Here is a 23,905-nt window from a genome sequence, read left to right as displayed (position 1 = left end):
TCAGAGTATTGAGTACAGGCGTTGGGAGGTCATGTTGCGACTGTACAGGACATTGGTTAGGCCACTGTTGGAATATTGCGTGCAATTCTGGTCTCCTTCCTATCGGAAAGATGTTGTGAAATTTGAAAGGGTTAAGAAAAGATTTACAAGGATGTTGCCAGGGTTGGAGGTTTTGAGCTATAGGGAGAGGCTGAACAGGCTGGGGCTGTTCTCCCTGAAGTGTTGGAGGCCAAGGGGTGACTTTATAGAGGTTTACAAAATTATGAGGGGCATGGATAGGGTAAATAGGCAAAGTCTTTTCCCTGGGGTGGGAGAGTCCAGAACTAGAGGGCATAGGTTTTGGGTGAGAGGGGAAAGATATAAAATAAACCTAAGGGGCAACCTTTTCACACAGAGAGTGGTATCTGTACAGAATGAGCTGCCAGAGGAAGTGGTGGAGGCTGGTACAATTGCAATATTTAAGAGGCATTTTGATGGGTATATGAATAGGAAGGGTTTGGAGGGATATGGGCCGGGTATTGGCAGGTGGGACTAGATTGAGTTGGGATATCTGGTCAGCATGGACGGGTTGGACCAGAGGGTCTGTTCCCATGCTGTACATCTCTATGACTCTAAGTGGTTTTATGTGGACTTACAGAAGGCTTTCAACAAAGTCCACATAAGGGAATAATGGGTAAAATTAAACTACATGGCATTGGGGTGATGTCTTGAGACAGTGGGTACCACAGGGGTCAGTACTGGGACTCCAACAACTATTCACAATATATGTTATGATTAAGATGAGGGAATTAAATATACAAAAAGCTGGATAGAAAGATAAGCTATAAGGAGGAAGCAGGAATGTTACAGTGTCATTTGGACAAGCTGAGTGAGTTGGTGAATGCATGGCAGCTGCAGTATAATGTGGATAAATGTGAGTTTATCCATTTTGATAGTAAAAATAGGAATGCAGATTATTGTTTGAAAGACTGTAACTGGAGAGAGGGGAATGATCAACAAGACCTGGGTGTCCTCGTGCACCAGTTGCTGTAAGTAAGTGTGCAGATGCATCAGGCTGTAAAGAAGGTAAACTGTACGTAGGCCTTCATAGTGAGAGGATTTGAGTACAGGAAAAAGGATGGCTTGCTGCAATCGTACAGGACCTTAGTGAGACCAAGAAATTTTGTGTGTAGTTTTGGTCTCTGTATCTGAGGCAGGATGTTCTTGCTCTAGAGTTTATCAAATTTATTCCTGGGATGGCAGTATCAACATATGAGGGGAGAGATTGAGTTGGTTAGAATTATAATTGCTGGAGTTAGGAAGAATAAATGGAGAGGGTGGGATTAGTTTATTGAGTTGATGATCAGCCATGATCAGGTTACTGAGCTCAATGATCAGCTGTGATCATATTGAATGGTGTAGCAGGCCTGAGAGGTCAAATGGCCTACTCCTGCCTTCTATGTTTCCATGACATTTTCAACTCTCTGACTGAAAGTTATCACATCCTGGCAATTTGTCAACTTACAGTTTCATCGATTTTTCCAATACTACATTTTAACCATTATTAATTTCTTTTAATTCTACACATCCTCTAGATTGTTCAGTCTTAATTATTTGAGGAAGATGTACTGTGGCTATGTTCACAGTCAAAGGCACTAAAGAGTTATTTAGCTTCTCAGCCATTTTCTATTCCCTATTATAACTCTCTTGTCTCTGCCTATAATGGACCCACATCTGTCTGTTCAAATCTTTTCTTTATCACATATCTATAGATATAGATTGTGTATTTTTAAAGATTCTTGTGGTTTTATTTTCATATTGATTCTTTCATTCTTTAATAAATTCTTTATCCTCCTTTGGTGATCTCTAAAGTTCTCCCAGTCTTCATGCTCGCACTTTTTTTTTGGCAATTTTATAAGCCTCTTCTTTTGCCCTATTACTATATTTAACATTCCTTGCCAGCCATAGCACTCTCACTTTTTCTGTTGTGTAATTTAATCTTAAATGAATGCATGTTTTTGATAACCAAGTATTAACTATTTAAATGCTAGCCATTATATATCCACCATCAAATCTTTTAATATATTTTTCCATTCCATTATAGCCATTTCCTCTTCATTTCTTCATAATTCTCTTGTTGAGATTTATAACCCTAGTTTCAAATTGAACTACATCTTTTTCATACTGTTTGAAATATTCAATCATACTATGGTCACTATTACCTAAAATTTCTTTCAATATATGCTTATTAATTAGTACCTTCACATTACATAACACTAGACTAAAATAATCCCATGACCTTGTTATTTCCTGAACACTACTTTAAGAATGAATTTTTCCTTGACAACATTGGTGCTCATTAGATTTACCCAGACTATGTAGATTGAAGTCTTTCAGAATACTGCACTTGTCTTGCTACACACACTCTACTTTTCTGATTTACACTGTGTCTTACTGAGATTCTGTCAAACTAATAACTGGCCTTGTCCCTTACAATCAGTACTACTTCCACCCCATTCCCAATGAAGGACTTTTGCCCGAAATGTCGATTCTCCTGCTCCTTGGATGCTGCCTGTCCTGCTGTGCTTTTCCAGCACCACACTCTCCACTACTTCAACCCTAGCCCCACCACCCCATTTATCTCTCCACCCTGGAGGCTTCCAGCCTCTATTCCTGATGAAAGGCTTTTGCCCGAAACATCAATTTTCCTGCTCTACAGATGTTGTCTGACCTGCTGTGCTTTTCCAGCACCACTCTGATCTAAACTCTGGTTACCAGCATCTGCAGTCCTCACTTTTGCCTACTTCAACTCCTGTCTTGTGTCGCCTATATCTGCTAAATGTCAAATATCCTTTTATATTAGTTCCCCCTGTATTGATCACTCTGCAGCTATATTTCTATAATGGCAATTAACTTGAACCCTTTTAGTATTTCTAGCAGTATCATTATCCCATTGAAAATGTTGCTTGCACTCATACAATGTTTTTTTTTAACACAATTTGAATATTTAACCCGAGTTGATTCTAGGATTTGTTTCTGCTGATTTCCACTTTCATTTATAGCTTTTCTTCATATTTTACCAGCTTTTAAAAAATATTTTGGAATTCCCTTGTAAATTCCCATTGAACAATTGCTTAATTTAAACCTTCCGGATTGCATTAGCATATCTACCGAGAAAGGTATTTATTAGTCCCTGTCCTGCAAAGGTGTCACATATCCCCCTAGTTCAAGTTTCACTTACTCTGGAATTGGTCCCAGTGCCTCAAATCTAAAACCGTCCCTCTTGCATCTGTTTTCCAGCGATCTGTTCAGTCGCTTGATCTTGTATTTTATATTCACTAGCATGTGGTCTTGGCAACAATTCTGAGATTAGCGCCTTTTCAGTGTCTTGCCCAGCTCCCTAAATCCTATTTTCAGAACCTCCGCTACCTTTCAAAATTAAAACTTTAAATAAAGAATGTCCTACACCGCTCTTGATATCCTGAGGGGACACCAAACCATTCTTAAGTGACATCTGCAGTGGCAGAAATCATTCCTCTAATAAATGTACCTTTTCTGGTCAATTTGAACTTAGTCCTCTGGTTCAACAAGACAGATCACTAGCCACTGCTGCCCACGGCACATCAGTACATGTCACAAAACCATGCTGGCTCTTACCAACTAACACTTTGTCCTAGTCTTCAGACACTCTTGTTGAAGGTAGATTGTAGCAGTTTCTCCATCCCAGTTGCAAAAAGAACCACGTCAAGGGTCAAACCACGTGTAAGTAAAGGAGTTTGTCAGAGCCCCTGGCAACGTACGCATCCCATCAGTGCTTCAGAAAAGGAAGGCGGAGAAGAGGAGAACTGGAATAAGCTTCTAAAATAGATCCAACATATCTGGCCATCTATACTAATCGGTTTTATAATTGTGAATGGCCCTGAGGTCTAGAAAAATATCCTCACTTTACATTTAAATTGGATTGATTTCCCAGCTATGCAAGTGGCGTTTTGAAATTAGGACGCTTTTTTACCCTCAGCTATCCAAGGTCTCCGAGATGCCGTCAAACCAGGAAGTTGTGCGATTTTTTTTGCCCTGAAAAGAAAACGAGCTGAGAACGCGATTATCAACCTTTCCGCTTCCTGTAGTGCCTGTTCCGTGATAAATATTTATTTTTCAAAGTCAGTACATTTTCCCTAATCTTGTGGCGGGCTGAGGGAAGCAGGCTGTTTTGAAGAGAGAGGTGATCAGAGGTTTGCACTGGACAGATACATTGTGGCGGCTGATGTACATTGTTGCAGCCGCATAGTGGGCCCGAATGGCGAGCGAGGGCCCCAGCAGCAGCAGCCTGGCGCACGCAGACGAGCCTGCTCCAGACGGCTTCTGCGATGTCTGCGAGCCGGACGAGGCACGGCCCGCCCTCAAGCTCTGCGACGCCTGCTGCCTGTCCTTCTGCGAGCCGCACGCCCGCGAGCACGATGCGAAGCCGGCCTGGCGCCGGCACGGGCTCCGGGACTTCCAGGCAGCCGCCGAAAGCGGAGAGCCCCAGCCCGCGGACACGGCTGGCAACCAGGAAGCCGCCGAGGGAGACGGCAAGCAAGGCGAGAGGAAGAAATGCGTGGATCACAACCAGGAGATCACACTTTACTGCAAAGACGACGAGAAGATCATCTGCGTGTTGTGCGCCCTGGGCCCCCACTGTCAGCACCAGTTGATCACACTGGATGAAGCCTATCTAGCCCTCAGAGTAAGTTGCGTGCAAGTTCACAGGGATCCCACTAAAATGGGAGAAACAGTTCGCCGCCGTATTTCTGGGGGCATACTACATACTTAGAATACACACGACCATTGTAGATTGTAGTCAGGAAAGGCCCCTTGTGGTGTTGTGGTAGTGTCCCTACCTCTGAGCTAGGAGGGGTTCACATTCCACCTGCTGCAAGGGTGTGTAGTAAAGTTACTGAACAGAATGATTGGTGACTACCGACAGTGCAGTCAGGTTCGTGTCTGGGTGGGATGGTGTTCGGAGGGTCTGTGTGGACTCGATGGGACGAATGGCCTGCGTCCATACGATAGGGATTAAATGATTCTACCTCAAAACCTTTCAGACCCCGTGCTCCAGTATGGGGATCAAACCCATTAATGGACGATGACATCAATTCCTTTCAGACTGAATCACCACCGCTCCTTAAAGTTCCCCTTCGCTACAACCTCCACACCTGAGTTATCGGACACCAACAACTTGGATTTGTGTAACCCTGAACATCATAAAACCTTGTAAGGCATTCACAGGAGCATTGCAAAATGAGGTATGGCACCAAAACATAATGTAAGAACATAAGAACTAGGACCAAGGGTAAGCAATTCAGCCCCTTGACTCTGCTGTACAATCCAGTATGGTCATGGCTAATCTCATTTTGAGCTGAAAATGTGTTGCTGGAAAAGCGCAGCAGGTCAGGCAGCATCCAAGGAACAGGAGAATCGACGTTTCGGGCATAAGCCCTTCTTCAGGAATTCCTGAAGAAGGGCTTATGCCCGAAACGTCGATTCTCCTGTTCCTTGGATGCTGCCTGACCTGCTGCGCTTTTCCAGCAACACATTTTCAGCTCTGATCTCCAACATCTGCAGCCCTCACTTTCTCCCCTAATCTCATCTTGACCTCAATTCCATTTTCCTGCTGGCTCTCTATTACCCTTCAATCCATTACTAATTAGAATCAAACTCGAGTTTGAGAATTCCTTAATGTAACAAATCACGTCAAATAATATTGCTTAAAAAAAAACCATGTGAACTGCTGAGATCATTGTTAATCCTAGTCCACCATTGTTTCCAGTATTTGGATTCTTTTAGCTTGGATCTCAAGCTTTGTTATTCATTCACAGGAGGTAATGGTGAGTTGCTTTCTTGAACTGATGCATTCTTGCATTGCACTTATAGTGCTGTTACGGATGGAGAACGAGAATTTTGATTAAGTGAAAATGAAGGAATAGCGGCATAGTCCCAAGTTAGCATGACATTTGGAGGGAAAGTTACAGATGGTGCTGACCCCATACATCTGCTGCCATTTCCCTTCCACATGGCAGACATTATGTGGTTTGGAAAGTGAAGTCAATTTGGTCATTTGTTGCAGTGCATAGAGTCGGAGAGATGTACAGCACGGAAACAGACCCTTCGGTCCAACCCGTCCATGCCGACCAGATATCCCAACCCAATCTAGTCCCACCTGCGAGCACCCGGCCCATATCCCTCCAAACCCTTCCTATTCATATAACCATCCAAATGCCTCTTAAATGTTGCAATTGTACCAGCCTCCACCACTTCCTCTGGCAGCTCATTCCATACACGAATCACCCTCTGCGTGAAAAAGTTGCCCCTTAGGTCTCTTTTATATCTTTCCCCTCTCACCCTAAACCGATGCCCTCTAGTTCTGGACTCCCTGACACCATGGAAAAGACTTTGTCTATTTTTCCTATCCATGCCCCTCATAATTTTGTAAACCTCTATAAGGTCACCCCTCATCCTCTGACGCTCCAGGGAAAACAGCACCAGCGTGTTCAGCCTCTCCCTGTAGTTCAGATCCTCCAACCCTGGCAACATCCTTGTAAATCTTTTCTTAAACCCTTTCAAGTTTCACAACATCCTTCCGATAGGAAGGAGACCAGAATTGCATGCAATATTTCAACAGTGACCTAACCAATGTCCTGGACAGTTGCAACATGACCTCCCAACTCCTGTACTCAATACTCTGACCAATAAAGGAAAGCATACCAAATGCTTTCTTCACTATCCTCTCTACCTGCGACTCCACTTTCAAGGAGCTATGAACCTGCACTCCAAGGTCTCTTTGTTCAGCAACACTCCCTAGGACCTTACCATTAAGTGTATAAGTCCTGCTAAGATTTGCTTTCCCAAAATGCAGCACCTCGCATTTATCTGAATTAAACTCCATCTGCCACTTCTCAGCCCATTGGCCCATCTGGTCCAGATCCTGTTATAATCTGAGGTAGCCCTCTTCGCTGTCCACTACACCTTCAATTTTGGTGTCATCTGCAAACTTACTAACTGTACCTCTTATGCTTGCATCCAAATCATTTATGTAAATGACAAAAAGTAGAGGGCCCAGCACCGATCCTTGTGGCACTCCACTGGTCACAGGCCTCCAGTCTGAAAAACAACCCTCCACCACCACCCTGTCTTCTACCTTTGAGCCAGCTCTGTATCCAAATGGCTAGTTCTCCCTTTATTGCATGAGATCTAACCTTGCTAATCAGTCTCCCATGGGGAACCTTGTTGAACACCTTACTGAAGTCCATATAGATCACATCTACCGCTCTGCCCTCATCAATCTTCTTTGTTACTTCTTCAAAAAACTCAATCAAGTTTGTGAGACATGATTTCCCATGCACAAACCCATGTTGACTATCCCTAATCAGTCCTTGCCTTTCCAAATACATGTACATCCTGTCCCTCAGGATTCCCTCCAACAACTTGGCAACCACCACTGACGTCAGGCTCACTGGTCTGTAGTTCCCTGGCTTGTCTTTACCACCCTTCTTGAACAGTGGCACCACGTTTGCCAACCTCCAGTCTTCCGGCACCTCACCTGTGACTATCGATGATACAAATATCTCAGCAAGAGGCCCAGCAATCACTTCTCTAGCTTCCCACAGAGTTCTCGGGTACACCTGATCAGGTCCTGGGGTTTCATACACTTTTATGCTTTTCAAGACATCCAGCACTTCTGCCTCTGTAATCTGGACATTTTGCAAGATGTCACCATCTATTTCCCTACAGTCTATATCTTTCATATCCTTTATCACAGTAAATACTGATGCAAAATATTCATTTAGTAGCTCCCCTATTTCCTGTGTCTCCACACAAATACCGCCTTGCTGATCTTTGAGGTGCCCTATTCTCTCCCTAGTTACCCTCTTTGATATATTTGTAAAAACTCTTTGGATTCTCCTTAATTCTGTTTGCCAAAGCTATCTCATGTCCCCGTTTTGCCCTCCTGATTTCCCTCTTAAGTATACTCCTACTTTCTTTATACTGTTCTAAGGATTCACTCGATCTATCCTGTCTATACTTGACATATGCTTCCTTCTTTTCCTTAACCAAACCCTCAATTTCTTTAGTCATCCAGCATTCCCTATACCTACCAGCCTTCCCTTTCACCCTGACAGGAATATACTTTCTCTGGATTCTTGTTATCTCATTTCTGAATGCTTTCCATTTTCCAGCCATCCCTTTATCTGCGAACATCTGCCTCCAATCAGCTTTCGAAAGTTCTTGCCTAATACCGTCAAAATTGGCCTTTCTCAAATTTAGAACTTCAACTTTTAGATCTGGTCTATCCTTTTCCATCGTTATTTTAAAACGAATAGAATTATGGTCGCCTGCCCCAAAATGCTCCCCCACTGACACCTCAGTCACCTGCCCTGACTTATTTCCCAAGAGTAGGTCAAGTTTTGCACCTTAAAATCCCCTACCATAACGACCCTATTATTCTTACAGATAGCTGAGATCTCCTTACAAGTTTGTTTCTCAATTTCCCTCTGACTATTAGGGGGTCTATAATACAATCCCAATAAGGTGATCATCCCTTTCTTATTTCTCAGTTCCACCCAAATAACCTCCCTGGATGTATTTCCAGTAATATCCTCCCTCAGCACAGCTGTAATGACATATCAAAAATGCCACTTCCCCTCCTCTCTTGCCTCCCTTTCTATCCTTCCTGTAGCATTTGTATCCTGGAACATTAAGCTGCCAGTCCTGCCCATCCCTGAGCCATGATTCCGTAATTGCTATAATATCCCAGTCCCATGTTGCTAACCATGTGTCTTGTAGATGGTGCACATTTCTGCCAGTATGTGTCAGTGGTGAAGGGAGTGAATGTTGAAGATGATGGATGAGGTGCCAATCAAGCCAGATGTTTATCCTGGATGGTGTAAGCTTCCTAAGTCTTGTTGAAATTGCACCCATCCAAGCAAGTGGGTAGTGTTCCATCACTTTTCTGACTTCTGTCTTGTAGATAGTGCACAGACGTTGGGAGGTCAGGTGGTGAATCATACGCAGCAGAAATCCTCCAATCGCTGACTTGTTTTTGTAGCCACAATATTAATATAGCTAGTCCAGTTCAGTTGCTGGAAAATGGTTATCAACTTGATTGTAGTTCAATAGTAACACCTGGAATGAGCAGAATGTCTGTTGAGGAAAATCTAGAAAAAGGCTAGGCCTGTACCATATGGAGTCTAGAAGTGTCAGAGCTGACTTAATTGGAACATATAAGGTCATGAGGGGACTTGGGTGGGTAGGAGTTGAAAGGATGACTCTCTTATGGTAGAACCTAGAACTAGGGGGTCATAGCTTAAAAATGGCATTGCCCATTTAAACAGAGGTGATGAAACGTTTTTTCACTCAGATGGTTAGGAGTCTATGGAATTCCCTTCCTCCAAAGGTAGAGAGTGCAAAATCCTTAATTATTTTCATGACAGTCATAGATCCTCATTATCAAAGGGATGAAAGATTATCAGAGGTATGCAGGAGTCGAAATGAAGTTAAAATAATCAGCCATGATCGTATTGAATGGCAGAGCAGGCTCAAAGGGCAGAGTGGCATACAGAGTTCCTTACTCATATGATTGCTATGGAGGGGAGTGGCAAGTTTCTGTTTTGTTTGAGATGGTAATTGTCTGGCACTTGTGTGGCACGAATTTTATTGCCAAGCCTTGTATATTCCTTTTTATGTATTCTCTTGTGATATGTGGGCATCATTGGCTGAGCCAGTGTTTATTGTCCATCCCCATTGAGAAGGTGGTGATGAACTGCCTTCTTAAACTTCTGCAGTCTGTGTTATATGTAGATCCACAATGCTATTAGGGAGGGAATTCCAGGATTTTGACCGAGCAACAGTGAAGGAACAACGATATATTTCCAAGGCAGGATGGTAAGTGACTAAGAGGGGATCTTGGAGGTGATTTGGAAGATGCTTTCTAAGGATCTTTGGTGAATTTCTGCAGTGCATCTTGAAGATAGTATACACGGCTGCTACTGAGTGTTAGTGGTGGAGGGAGTGGATACTTGTGGGTGTGGTGCCAATGGAGCAGACTGCTTTGTCTTGGATGGTGTCAAGCTGCTTTAGTATTGTTGGAGCTGCACCCACCCAGGGAAATGGGGTGTAATCCATCACACTCCTCACTTTTGCATTGCAGATGGCAGACAGGCATGAGGGACTCAAGAGGTGAGTTACTCACCATAGTATTCCTAGCCTCTGACCTTCAGTGGCCACTGTATTTATATGGCAAGTCCATTTGAGTTTCTGGTCAATGGTAACCCCCAAGATGTGATAATGGGAGATTCAGTGATATTAACATCATTGAATATCAAAGGGTAGTGGTTAGATTGTAGGGTGCAAATGTTACTTGCCACTTGTAAGCCCAAGCCTGGATATTGCCCAGATCCTGATGCATTTGAACATGGACTGCTTCAGTATCTGAGGAGTCATGAATGTTGCTGATCGGTGAATCACTAGTGAACATTCCCACTTATGACCTTATGATGTAGGGAAGCTCATTGATGATGCAGCTGCAGATGGTTGACCGTAGGACATTACCCTGAGGAACTCATGCAGAAATGTCCTGTTGCTGAGATAACTGTCCTCCGACAACCACAACCATCTTTCTATGTGCTAGGTCTGACTCCAATCAGCAGCAAATTTTCCCCCAATACCCATTGATTCCAGTTTTGCTATGGCTCCTTAATGCCACCCTCATTTGAACGTGGCCTTGATGTTAAAGGCTGTCGCTCTCACCTCACCTCTAGATTCAGCTCTTTTGTCCAAGCTTGAACCAAGGCTGTAATGACGTCAGGAGCAATGGAGCCCAAACTGGGCATCAGAGAGTAGATTATTGATGATCATGTGCTGCTGATAGCAGTGTTGATGACACCTTCCATCACTTTACTAATGACCGAGAATAGACTGACAAGGTGGTAATTGGCCGAGTTGGATTTATTCTGTCTTTTGTGTACAGCAGATACTTGGGCAATTTGTCATATCGTCGATAGGTGCTAATGTTATAACTATACTGGAACAGCTTGGCGAGGCAAGTGGCAAGTTCTGGAGCACAAGTCTTCAGTACTCTTGTTGGAATGTTGTCAAGTCCCACAGCCTTTGCAATATCCAATGTCTCCAATCAATTCTTGATATTATGTGGAGTGAATTGAGTTGTCTGAAGACTGGTAACTGTGATGCTGGGGACCACTGCAGGAGGCCATGATGAATCATCCATTTGCACTTCCGGCTGAAGATTGCTTCAAATTGTTCGACCTTATTTTTTGCACTAATGTGCTGGGCTCTTCCATCATTGAGGATGGAAATATTTGTGGAACCTCTTCCTCCAGCGAGTTATTTCATTGTCCACCATTTATAATTGGATGTGGCAGGACTACAGAGCTTTGATCAGATCCGTTGGTTGAGGGAATGTTTAGCTCTGTCCATCATAGAGTCATAAAGATGTACTGCATAGAAACAGACCCTTCGGTCCAACTCGACCATGCTGACCAGATATCCTAAATAAATCTAGTCCCATTTGCCAGCATTTGGCTCTAAACCCTTTGAATTCATATACCCATATGCCTTTTAAACGTTGTAATTGTACCAGCCTTCACCACTTCCACTGGTATCTCATTCCATACACACACCACCCCTTAGGTCCCTTTTTTAAACTTTTCCTCTCTCAACATAAACTTATGCCCTCTAGTTATGCGTTCTGAGGCAACCTTCTTTGCTGTCCAACTACACCTCCAATTTTGAGGTCATCTGCAAACCTACTAATCATACCTTCTGTGTTCAAAGCCAAATTATTATGTAAATGTCAAAAATCAGAAGACCTAGCACCAATTCTTTTGGCACACCGCTGGTTGCAGGCCTCCACTCTGAAAAGCAACCCTCCACCACTCTCTGTCTCTATCTTCAAGCCAGTTCTGTATTCAAATGGCTAGTTCTCCCTGTATGCCATGTGATCATGTGATCTAACTTTGCTAACCAGTCTACCATGAGGAACCTTGTCAATGCCTAACTGAAATCCATATAGATCCACCTTTGTCAATCCTCTTTGTTACTTCTTCAAAAAGCTCAATCAGGTTAGTGAGACATGATTTCCCATGCATAAAGCCATGTTGACTATCCCAAATTAGTCCTTGCTGTTGCAAATACATGTGAATCCTGTCCCACAGGATCTCCTCCAACAACTTGCCCACCTCTGATGTCAAGCTCATTGGTCCATAGGTCCCTGGCTTTTCCTTACCACCTTTCCTAAACAGTGGCATCATGTTAGCAAACCTCTTCTGGCAACTCACCTGTGGCTATCAATGATACAAGCCAGAGGATCAACCCTGGTTCAATGGGAAGTGCAGGAGGGCATGCCAGGAGCAGTTAGGTGAAAGTGAGGACTGCAGATGCTGGAGATTAGAGGTGAGAGTGTGGTCCTGGGAAAGCACAACAGGTCAGGCAACATCCTAAAAATGAGGTGTCAGCCTAGTGAAGTTTAAGTCTGCATGCCAAACAGCATAAGCAGCAAAGCTTCACTAGGTTGACACCTTATGTTTTGGTGTGCCTGGCACTGCTCCTGGCATGCCCTCCTGCACTCTCCATTGTACCAGGGTTGATCCCTTGGCTTGATGAAAATGGTTGAGTGGGGTTGAGTGCAACCATGAGGTTGTAGATTGTGATGGAGTACAATTCTGCAGTTGATGGCCCACAGTGCCTCATGGATGTCCAGTCTTGAGTTGGTAGATCTGTTTGAAATCTGTCCCATTTTATCACAGTGATAGTGCCACACAATACAATGGAAGTTTTTCTCAATGTAATGGCGGGACTTTGTCTCCACAAGGATTGTGCAGTGGTCACTCTTACTGGTGCTATCATGGGCAAATGCATCTATGGCTGGTAGATTGGTAAGGATGAGGTCAAGTATGTTTTTCCCTCACGTTGGTTCCCTCACCACGTGCTGCAAGCCCAGTCTAGCAGCTACGCCATTTAGGAACCATCCAACTCAATCAGTCGTGCTGCTGCTGAGCCATTCTTAGTGGTGGACGTTGAAATTCCACATCCAGAGTACATTTGTGTCCTTGCCATCCTCAGTGATTCTTCTCAAGTGTTGTTCAATATGGTGGAGGATTTACCAGCCAAAGGAGGGCGGTACATGGTAACTAGTAGGAGATTTCTTTGCCCGTTTTTAATTCAAAGCCATGAGACTTCTGGGATCCAGATTCAATGTTGAGGATGCCCAGGACAATTCCCTACTGATTGCATCCCATACGGATGAGGAAGGACATCATCAACCCAAAGAAGCCCAAACATATAAATAGAAAGCAGGAATTATCAGCAGTGCTTTGCCTGAGGCCCACTGAAGATGTTAGCTAGTAGGGTGACAAAATGTCTGGAAATGAACTTTCCAACTCAGCGAACAAACCTACGTCCAAAAACTCTCAAATGGCCTACCAAGTCACTCAGTTGTATCAATCGCTATGAAGTCTCAACAAAGAAATGAAACCAGACGTACCACTCAAAATCCACCTAAGCACTGGAAAAGACAATGGCAGAAACAGCTCTGGTAACCCTACAAAGTCCTCCTTACAGCTCAGCGAGCAAACCTACATCCAAAACCTCAACCTGAGCTACAAATCTTCTCAAAACTCATTTGAGAGTCAACCATATTGCTGTGGGTCTGAAGTCACGTGTAGGTCAGACCAGATAAGGCTGGCAAATTTCCTTCCCTGGAGAACGAGTGAGCTAGGTGGGGTTTCCTGACAATCGACAATGGATTCATGATCATCAGTAGATTCTTAATTCCAGGTATTTTTTGTTGAATGTAAATTCAACCATTTGCCATGGCAGGATTTGAACTAGGGTCCCCAGAACATTAGCTTCAGTATCAGAGGAGTGACAAGTGGTGCTGAACATTGTGCAATCATTGGCAAACATCCCCATTTCTGACTTGACAACAGGAAAAGTCATTGATGAAACAGCTGAATATGGTTCAGCCTGGGATACTTCCCTTAGGAACTTCTGGAGAGATGTCCTGAGACTGAGATAATGGACCTCCAGCATTCACAACCATTTTCTTTTGTGGCATGTAAGACTTCAACCAGCAAAGACAAAATACATCAGGAGGAAACAAGTCAATGGTAGCCCCGAAGATTAGGATGAAATAAGAATCCAACAAAGATAATAAAAAGAAAGAAAGAAAATAAAGTACAAGACAAACAAGCGAGGAATATAAAAAGTGATAATAAGAGCTTCTTTAAATATATACATAGGAAGAGAAAGGTCAAAGTGAACATTGGCCCTTTAGAAAATGAATCTGAAGAGAGAGTCCTGGAGAACAAGGAAATAGAAGAGGAGTTCATTAGTCTTTGTGGTGGAGGATATGTCCATCATCCCATTCATACTAAAGAATAAGGGGAGATGAATTATGTACCATCACCATCACTAAAGAAGTAGTAATAGACAAAGTAATGGGACAAAAGGCAAATAAGTTGCGTGGCCCTCATAGCTTACATCCTAGGATCCTAAAGAGGCCAAAATTGGAGGAGCACATGGATCTTGGCGGGGGGGGTTATAGAAAATAAGAGTGAAAGTGGATGAGACTGGGGACAGTTTTGTAAACAAGGAGAGAATTTTTAAATTGTCAAACCAGAGTAAGTGGGATGAAAAGCATTTTCATCCCTCCAGGGAGGGTAGCAACAAAATGGAATCCAGGCTTGTTTGGTGATGTCATATTGCCCAGACAAACAATTGCCTTGCTCTGCTGCGGGAGACACCAGCTAAAGAATTGCTGTCTCTATTTTCTGACATTCTAATAATTTGTGTTATTGTTTTGGCAGAGTTTTGCACTTGGAGTGGAGGGTCGCAGAGTGAAGGGTAATAGCTGTTGCAAACAATGTTTTCTTGCTTTTACCAACAAAGTGTCATTCCCCAAATTTGGTGAAACATAAATTAAATACAGGTGAAGCCATTATTGTTGCATATTCCACCTCTATGACGTGCTGCATACTTGACCCAAATCAAAGGTATATGGGTGAGTTTTACAGGGTGACCAAAGACTTAATAACCCTAGTAAAGGATCAACATTTTAAAGAACTTAAACTGAAAATGGGAGGAGGAGTGTTTAAAACTATTAGTTAGGGACCTGGAGGAAACAATTTGTGTTCACTGCCAACTGTAGTGACTGCAGAATGGTCTCCACTGTTTGTGCCTGGCCCTAACCTACATAACATAATTCTCTAACTGGGTGGGTTCTTATGAAGCATAATATCAGTTAATTGTTGAAGGAAACCATTTTCTAAGATAATTAAATGGGCTAGTTTTGATTGTCAGAGGGGCTCAATGACTTTTTTCTCCATCCTGTTTGACCCTAGGTTTGTCTGGGGTTTTGTTTTCCTTTTCTCAGGTTACATATTGATGAGGATCAGGGTTCCTGTTGGGTATGCAGGAAATGTTAAGTCTTGCTTTTTCCATCGTCGGGACAGGCTCAGTAGACTACTTGTCATTTCCGACCCAGCATTTCTACAGTCAGTGGGACATGTCCAGCAAACGTTTAAACTACCTGAACCCAAACAGGGAAACTGTGGAAAACACCTCAGCACAACTTTGTGGAGAGGTAAGATTTAGGGTGTGAGTGGCCGAGAGAGCCTTCGGGGTCAAAACCGCTGCCAGTGGCTGCACCAATTAACCGACGAAGCAGTACTCTCTTTTTAGACCCAGTTGATGACCAACTGAATAACTGAGAACTTGGCATCGCCGTCAGTGGCTAAATAAGGGACATTAATTATGGGCAGAAGGCAAAGCACTGTACGTTCTAGGGATATAAAGTAAAAATGCTGGGAACACTTTTAGCAGGCAGCAGCAATGGAGAGAGGGATGAAAGGGTTAATTTTCAAACTAATGACTTGTTGACAGATCTGATGAAAACTCATCAACTCGACACGCTTGGACGTTTGCTTTCCCACTGATCCTGTACACTATCGATGCTCAGTAGCTGTAATATTGTTCTTAAAGGAGAGAGGAATCTGTGGCAACATCACAGCAGCCAATGCTACTACACATTGCCTTTTAAGATACAGCGTGTTGTTATTTATGTTTTTTCCACAACTTTCTGTGGGGAGGAAAAGATTCTTTATTGCTGGTTTCAGTTGCACATCTACATGCAGATTGTAACAATACATCTCTCAGTAAGTGGTTGTTAATTTATGCAGGGTATTAAAAGCTAAATAATGGCTCCTTTCATACAGGGCAAGTACAGTCTTGCAAGAGTTTGCTTTTCTTGGGTATAAGCCCATTAACTGCGGGAGTTACTTTGGATCACAAAGTACTCTCTGCACTGGACAAGTGACAGAGGATGTGGTAGTTGGCATCTATGCTCAGTGAGGTCTCATAATCAGTGATGACATTTCTGTGGAAAACATCCAAAATGGGACCATTTTACCAAAAGTCAAAATTCCCAACAGTCAATTGTCATAAACTAACAGTAGATGTGATCTTTGACTGCTGCTTTAGTTGCCTTTCCTGGAACCCACAATGTGATTGAGACTGGACACTCATGGCTTTAAATGCTGTTGTGCCACCTATTTTTTTAACTGTCACTCTCTGTACAATAGTAGCCGTGACCTGTGTTATAATGTCCACTTACTGAATAAAGAAAGGCTCTGTTCACATTGTAACCAACGGTCATCTTCATCTTAGTCAGTAGGATGTTAAATTGACAGTACAGATCACCAACTGTTACGTAACCCATCTGTTGTCCATCTGCAAAAAGACATATTGATGATTTCATCGAAATGTTCAAAATTTCAAGGGTGTTTTAATTAGGGAGATCAATATCTGCTCTGAGTTGTTGGTAATGAAAGGCAACAGATGTAAGATTATTGTCAAAAAAAGAGCAAGATGAGGTCAATTTCTTTGCATAGTGCATTCTGACTTTGAGTGCACTGCCTAAGAAGGTGGTACTGCAGAAGCCATCTGAACTTTCAGAAGAAAATTGGATACAAACATGAAAAGAAACATTTGCAAGCCTCTGTGAAATGAATAGATGAGGCTAAATGAACAGCTATTTGGAGAGGTGGCACAGGTATAATGGGCTTCTGCTGTAACATTATTTTATTCTGAATCTATACTCTGGATTGACTGTTTATATGAAAGCTGTCACTGATGCCTTACATGAGTAACAAAAACGTTAGTAGATGGTAACTTTTGTGTGTTCTGTAAAGTATCGGGACACTCTTGGTTGGATATAAATGTCGAACGTGGAGTGTCCTGTTGAGATGTTTGGTTTGAACAATAAGTATTCACAAAATAGAGTCAAGTAGGAAGCAGAGCTTTTATTATTATCACAAGCACGTCACTGGGGAAATAAAATGAATAATGCTCAATACAATGCACTATACCATAGAGAAAGTGAAGAATGGTTTGTCAAACACTTCTCGTGAAGGCACCTGTATCCCTATGCATTGAACAAATCAGAATTATACACAATTGAAAGAGAGGCTGGAGGTAAATTGTTAAAAAGTAGATATTTTTAATCAACCTGTTCAGACGTATTATAACAAACTTCTGGAGCAGGTGAGACTTGAATCTGGGCTTTTTTGCTCAGAGATAAGGATACGGTCATTGTGCCACAAGAGCCTCTTAAAATTTCTTTTAATCAACCTAGTCAAACATGTTATGACACTTCCTTTAGTAAGGTAGGACTTGAACCTGAATCTTCAGGTCCAGAGGTAGGAACATTAAGCCTTAGTTATTAAAAAGAAAACTTCATTTTATACAGATACTTTGCGAATTAGCTATTAATTGTTTATTTATTGTGTTTAATTGTTTGCAGGTGATGAACATTAACTGGAAAATAAGTAACAGTTTGTAGGTTAGGAATTGTGTAACTTTATAAATACATGTTATAAATATTTATAAAGATGGGCTCCAGTTCTGTAATTTACCACTTGGCTTCCTGAGATATAACAGGTCGTCTAAGGGTGAAGGTTGGGAGTTAAGAAAAAACATTGAGGTTGTGGTTTTGAGCTTGTTATTATCCTAAGAAAAGTAAAGTCAGAAGTACAATATTTTGTGAGCTGAATGTTAGCCAGTCAAATAATAATGGTGGTTTGGATCTTCTGAAGTTTTTGGATAAGATTTGGAAGAAAGATGATCTATTAAATTCCTGAAGCATGGTAGGACTTTGCTAAATTCTGGAAAGCAGATTGTGCACGGAGAAAGAAATCATGAACATTAATGGCTTGTGCAGACGATTGACAAAATTCAAGTTGGGAATCCCTGCATAAGTACTTGTGTTTAAATTGCTACATTTTACTAATAAGCCCCATATGATTTTAGTTAGTGTTGAGTCATCAGAAGGTCAACCTTTTGACAATATCTGGGCAGTGTGTTATGATCCTTGAGGAGACCAGTAATTTTTGACAAAGAAATTCAAACTCAATTTATCAACTGAAAGAATTTCACCACAAGATTATTGTGTAAGAAAGAGTTAAGTAAAGCAAGCCTGCTAACTTGACACAAGATTTTGTGAACACTTTTGTTCAAACCAAGCTACGAGGTAGTGAGGGCAGGAATAGGAGAATAGAGAAAATGAATGCATGGCTGAGGAGCTGGTATATGGGGGAAGGAGTTACATTTTTGGATCATTGCAATCTCTTTTGGGGTAGAAGTGACCTGTACAAGAAGGATGGATTGCACTTAAATTGGAAGGGGACTAATATACTGGCAGGGAGATTTGTGAGAGCTGCTTGGGAGGATTTAAACTAGTAAGGTGAGGGGTGGGAGCCAGGGAGATAGTGAGGAAAGAGATCAATCTGAGACTGGTACAGTTGAGAACAGGAGTGAGTCAAACAGTCAGGGCAGGCAGAGCTAATAAGTTAGACTGCATTCATTTCAATGCAAGGGGCCCAACAGGAAAGGCAGATGAACTCAGGACATGGTTAGGAACATGGGTCTGGGATATCATAGCAATTACAGAAATATGGCTCAGGGATGGGCAGGACTGGCAGTTTAATGTTCCAGGATACAAATGCTACAGGAAGGATAGAAAGGGAGGTGGGGGGGGGGGGGGGGCATTTTTGATAAGGGATAGCATTACAGCTGTGCTGAGGGAGGATATTCCCAGAAATACATCCAGGGAAATTATTTGGATAGAACTGAGAAATAAGAAAGAGATGATAACCTTATTGGGATTGTATTATAGACCCCCTAATAGTCAGAGGGAAATTGAGAAACAAACTTGTAAGGAGATCTCAGCTATCTGTAAGAATAATAGGGTAGTTATGGTAGGGGATTTTAACTTTCCAAACATAGACTGGGACTGCCAATTTTGATGGTATTAGGCAAGAACTTTCAAAAGCTGATTAGGGGCAGATGTTCGCAGGTAAAGGGACGGCTGGAAAATGGGAAGCCTTCAGAAATGAGATAACAAGAATCCAGAGAAAGTATATTCCTGTCAGGGTGAAAGGAAAGGCTGGTAGGTATAGGGAATGCTGGATGACTAAAGAAATTGAGGGTTTGGTACAGAAAAAGAAGGAAGCATATGTAAGGTATAGACAGGATAGATCAAGTGAATCCTTAGAAGAGTATAAACGAAGTAGGAGTATACTTAAGAGGGAAATCAGGAGGGCAAAACGGGGACATGAGATAGCTTTGGCAAATACAATCAAGGAGAATCCAAAGAGTTTTTACAAATACATTACGGACAAAAGGGTAACTAGGGAGACAATAGGGCCCCTCAAAGATCAGCAAGGCGGTATTTGTGTGGAGCCACAGAAAATAGGGGAGATACTAAATGAGTATTTTGCATCAGTATTTACCGTGGAAAAGGATATGGAAGATATAGACTGTAGGGAAATAGATGGTGACATCTTGCAAAATGTTCATATTACAGAGGAGGAAGTGCTGGATGTCGTGAAAAGCATAAAAGTGGATAAAACCCCAGGACCTGACCAGGTGTACCCTAGAACTCTGTGGGAAGCTAGAGAAGTGATTGCTGGATCTCTTGCTGAGATATCTGTATCATCGATAGTCACAGGTGAGGTGCCAGAAGATTGGAGGTTGGCAAACGTGGAGCCACTGTTTAAGAAGGGCGGTAAAGACAAGCCAGGGAACTATAGACCAGTGAGCCTGACCTCGGTGATGGGCAAGTTGTTGGAGGGAATCCTGAGGGACAGGTTGTACATGTATTTGGAAAAGCGAGGACTGATTAGGGATAGTCAACATGGGTTTGTGCATGGGAAATCATGCCTCACAAACTTGATTGAGCTTTTTTGAAGAAGTAACAAAGTGGATTGATGAGGGAAGAGCGGTAGATGTGATCTATATGGACTTCAGTAAGGCGTTCGACAAGGTTCCCCATGGGAGACTGATTAGCAAGGTTCGATCTCACGGAATACAGGGAGAACTAGCCATTTGGATACAGAACTGGCTCAAAGGTAGAAGACAGAGGGTGGTGGTGGAGGGTTGTTTTTCAGACTGGAATCCTGTGACCAGTGGAGTGCCACAAGGATCGGTGCTGGGCCCTCTACTTTTTGTCATTTACATAAATGATTTGATTTGGATGAGAGCATAAGAGGTACAGTTAGTAAGTTTGCAGATGACTCCAAAAGTGGTGGTGTAGTGGACAGCGAAGAGGGTGACCTCAGATTACAACAAGATCTTGACCAGACGAGCCAATGGGCTGAAAAGTGGCAGATGGAGTTTAATTCAGATAAATGTGAGGTGCTGCATTTTGGGAAAGCAAATCTTAGCAGGACTTATGCACTTAATGGTAAGGTCCTAGGGAGTGTTGCTGAACAAAGAGATCTTGGAGTGCAGGTTCATAGCTCCTTGAAAGTGGAGTCGCAGGTAGATAAGGTAGTGAAGAAGACATTTGGTATGCTTTCCTTTATTGGTCAGAGTTTTGAGTACAGGAGTTAGGAGGTCATGTTGCAGCTGTACAGGGTATTGGTTAGCCCACTGTTGGAATATTGCATGCAATTCTGGTCTCCTTCCTATCAGAAAGATGTTGTGAAACTTGAAAGAGTTCAGAAAAGATTTACAAGGATGTTGCCAGGGTTAGATGATTTGAGCTATAGGGAGAGGGTGAACAGGCCAGGGCTGTGTTCCCTGGAGCGTCGGAGGCTGAGGGGTGACCTTATAGAAGTTTACAAAATTGTGAGGAGCATGGATCAGGTAAATAGGCAAAGTATTTTCCCTGGGGTGGGGGAGTCCAGAACTAGAGGGCATAGGTTTAGGGTGAGAGGAGAAAGATATAAAAGAGACCTATGGGGCAATTTTTTCACACAGAGGGTAGTACGTGTATGGAATGAGCTGCCAGAGGAAGTGGTGGAGGCTGGTACAATTGCAACATTTAAGAGGCATTTAGATGGTTATATGAATAGGAAGGGTTTGGAAGGATATGGGCCAAGTGCTGGCAGGTGGGACTAGATTGGGTTGGGATATCTGGCCGACATGGACGAGTTGGACTAAAGGGTCTGTTTCCATGGTGTACATCTCTATGACACTCCATGTTTGACATTTATCTCCAACCAATAGTGCCCCTACACTTTACAGGATCTTCAGAATTACTTCACTTCTCCTGGCATGAAATCAAACATTTTGTTTCTACTTGTCTCAAATCTGCTACAAGGCTGATTTAAGCTATTTATTCCTGTGAAACATCACACAGATTAAAAACACAAAACCAAAAGAAAAATATCTCCCTCCAATCTGTCCCCGTTTCAGTTTGGAACACTACGAGACATCTGAGAAAGAGATTTAAACTAATTAACTTAACCTTCAAAATGGACTTGTTGGGCCAAATGGCCTGTTTTCACAGTGTAGGAATTCTATGATGATGGTAATGATCCGTTTGAACCATATGAATAGTGTAAACCTGTAGATTTGCTGTCTCCATCATGAAACTCAAAGGGGCAAAATATTGTTTGCTGTCTTCCAACTCCAATTCAGACTTTATTAAATGAACATATTTCCATTCAAATAATTTCAATTTCTAAACTCAGACATATTTGTAAAACACAGGAATCATAAAACATGATTCATAACCAATAGAACATTGAACAGTACAGCAATAGGGACAGGCCCTTCAGCTCACCAAGCCATTCTAAACTAATTTCATCTGCCTCACATGGTCTGTATCTTTTTATTCTCTGCCTCTTCATGTGTTTGTCTACTTGCCTCTTAAGCGTTGCTATCATATCTGCTTCCACCACCTCCCCCAGCAGCATGTTACAAGCACCTTACACGCTCTGTGTTAAAACAAAAGCTTGCATTGCTCATCTCCTTTAAACATTCCCCTTCTCACCTTAAATATATACCCCTTGCTATATGACATTTTCACCCTGGGAAAGAGACTCCAACTATCCACCCTATCCATGCCTGTTATAATTTTATATACTTATATTAAACTGCCCCTCAGCCCCTGATACTTAAGCAAAAACATTCCAAGTTTGACCAGGCTCTCTTAATGCACTTCAATCCAGGCAAAAACGGTGATAAAAGTCTTTTGCACCCTCGCCAAAGCCTCCACTTCCTATAGTGTGGTGACCAGCACTGCACACAGTATTCCAAATGTAGCCGAACTAAAGTTTTATATAGATGCCATGGCTTGCCAACTTTTCTACTCACTGCCCCAACCAATCCTGAATGCCTTCTTTATCACCTATTTCACTTTTTGTTGCCACCTTCAGGGGTCTATGGATTTGTACCCCAAACTCCCTCTGTATATTACTTCTAGTAATGGTCCCGCTTTTTACTGTACACTTTCCTCTTGTGTTTAACTTCCCAAATGTATCACTTGTCCAGATTAAACTCCATCGGCCATTTCTGCATTAAATTTTCCTACTGACCTATATCTTACTGTATCCTTTGACAACTTTCCTGACTATCCAGACCTCCACCAATCGTCATGTCACCTACAAACCACTAATTGTACCATCTACATTTTCATCCAAAACATTTATGTTGCAAACAACAGAGGCCCCAGCACCAACCTTTGTGGAACACCACTGGTCACAGATTTCCAGTCAGGAGAAAAGTAATCCTCTGTCTTCTGTGCTCAAGCCAATTTTGTATTCAACTTACCAACTCACTATGGATCCCATTTGGCTTAATCTTCTGGACCAGCCTACCATGAGGGACCTTGTCAAATGCTTTAATAAAGTCCATGCAGACAATATCCACTGCCCTACCTTCAATCTTCTTCGTCACTTCCTCAAAAAGCTCAATCAAGTTTGAGAGGCAAGATCGCCACCACAAAGCCGTGCTGACTATCCATAATAAGTCCATTCTTTTCGAAATGCAAGCGAGTCCTGTTCCTAAGAATCTTCTCCAATAATTTCCCTACCAGTGATGTAGGGCTCACTGCCTTATAACTTCCTGAATTATTCCTGTTGCCCTTCTTTAACAAAGCAACAACATTGGCTATTCTTCTGGGACCTTGCCTGTGGCTAAAGAGGATACAAAGATCTCTGTCAAAGCCCCAGCAATCCCTTCCCTTGCCTCCTTCAGTATTGTGGGATAGATCTCATCAGGTGCTAGGACTTACCTACCTTAATGTTTTCGAGACAACCAACATCACCATCTTTTTAATGTCAACATGCCCTAGAATTTCAACATACCCCTCCCTAAAATTACTATAATCCATGTCTTTCTCCTTGGTGAATACCAATGCAAAGTACTCATTATGGATCACAGCCACTTCCTCTGGCCGCACACATAAATTTCCTCCTTTGTCCTTGAGTGGACCTAGCTACCTTCTTGTTCCTAATAGTTGTCCCCAAGTGGATGTCATAGATTATTCCACAACAAATGATTATCTATCTGCTTCCTAAAGCATGAAGGAGGAAAGGTAGCAGATTGACTCTGCTGCCTTAAAACAAATGCAGTAGAGAAAGCAAAT

At 42.4% G+C, this 23,905-nt stretch overlaps 1 protein-coding gene across 1 annotated transcript in view; it reads left to right on the top strand.

The window, feature by feature from the left end:
- The first annotated feature begins 3,844 nt into the window (after positions 1-3,844).
- trim44 (TRIM family member 44) overlaps positions 3,845-23,905 on the top strand; it is a 114,589-nt gene continuing 94,528 nt past the window's right edge. Inside the window, exon 1 of the mRNA XM_043706263.2 lies at positions 3,845-4,705. Within this exon, the coding sequence (XP_043562198.2) occupies positions 4,277-4,705 (429 nt within the window). The 5' untranslated portion in view covers positions 3,845-4,276. The remainder of the gene's footprint in view (positions 4,706-23,905) is intronic.

This window comes from Chiloscyllium plagiosum, unplaced genomic scaffold (assembly GCF_037043375.1).
Source record: "Chiloscyllium plagiosum isolate Xiang-an unplaced genomic scaffold, Cpla_swu_hap1 HiC_scaffold_18, whole genome shotgun sequence".
Lineage (NCBI taxonomy): Eukaryota > Metazoa > Chordata > Chondrichthyes > Orectolobiformes > Hemiscylliidae > Chiloscyllium > Chiloscyllium plagiosum.
The sequence above is the reverse complement of the archived record's forward strand: the minus strand, read 5'-3'. Positions and strand labels throughout refer to the sequence as shown.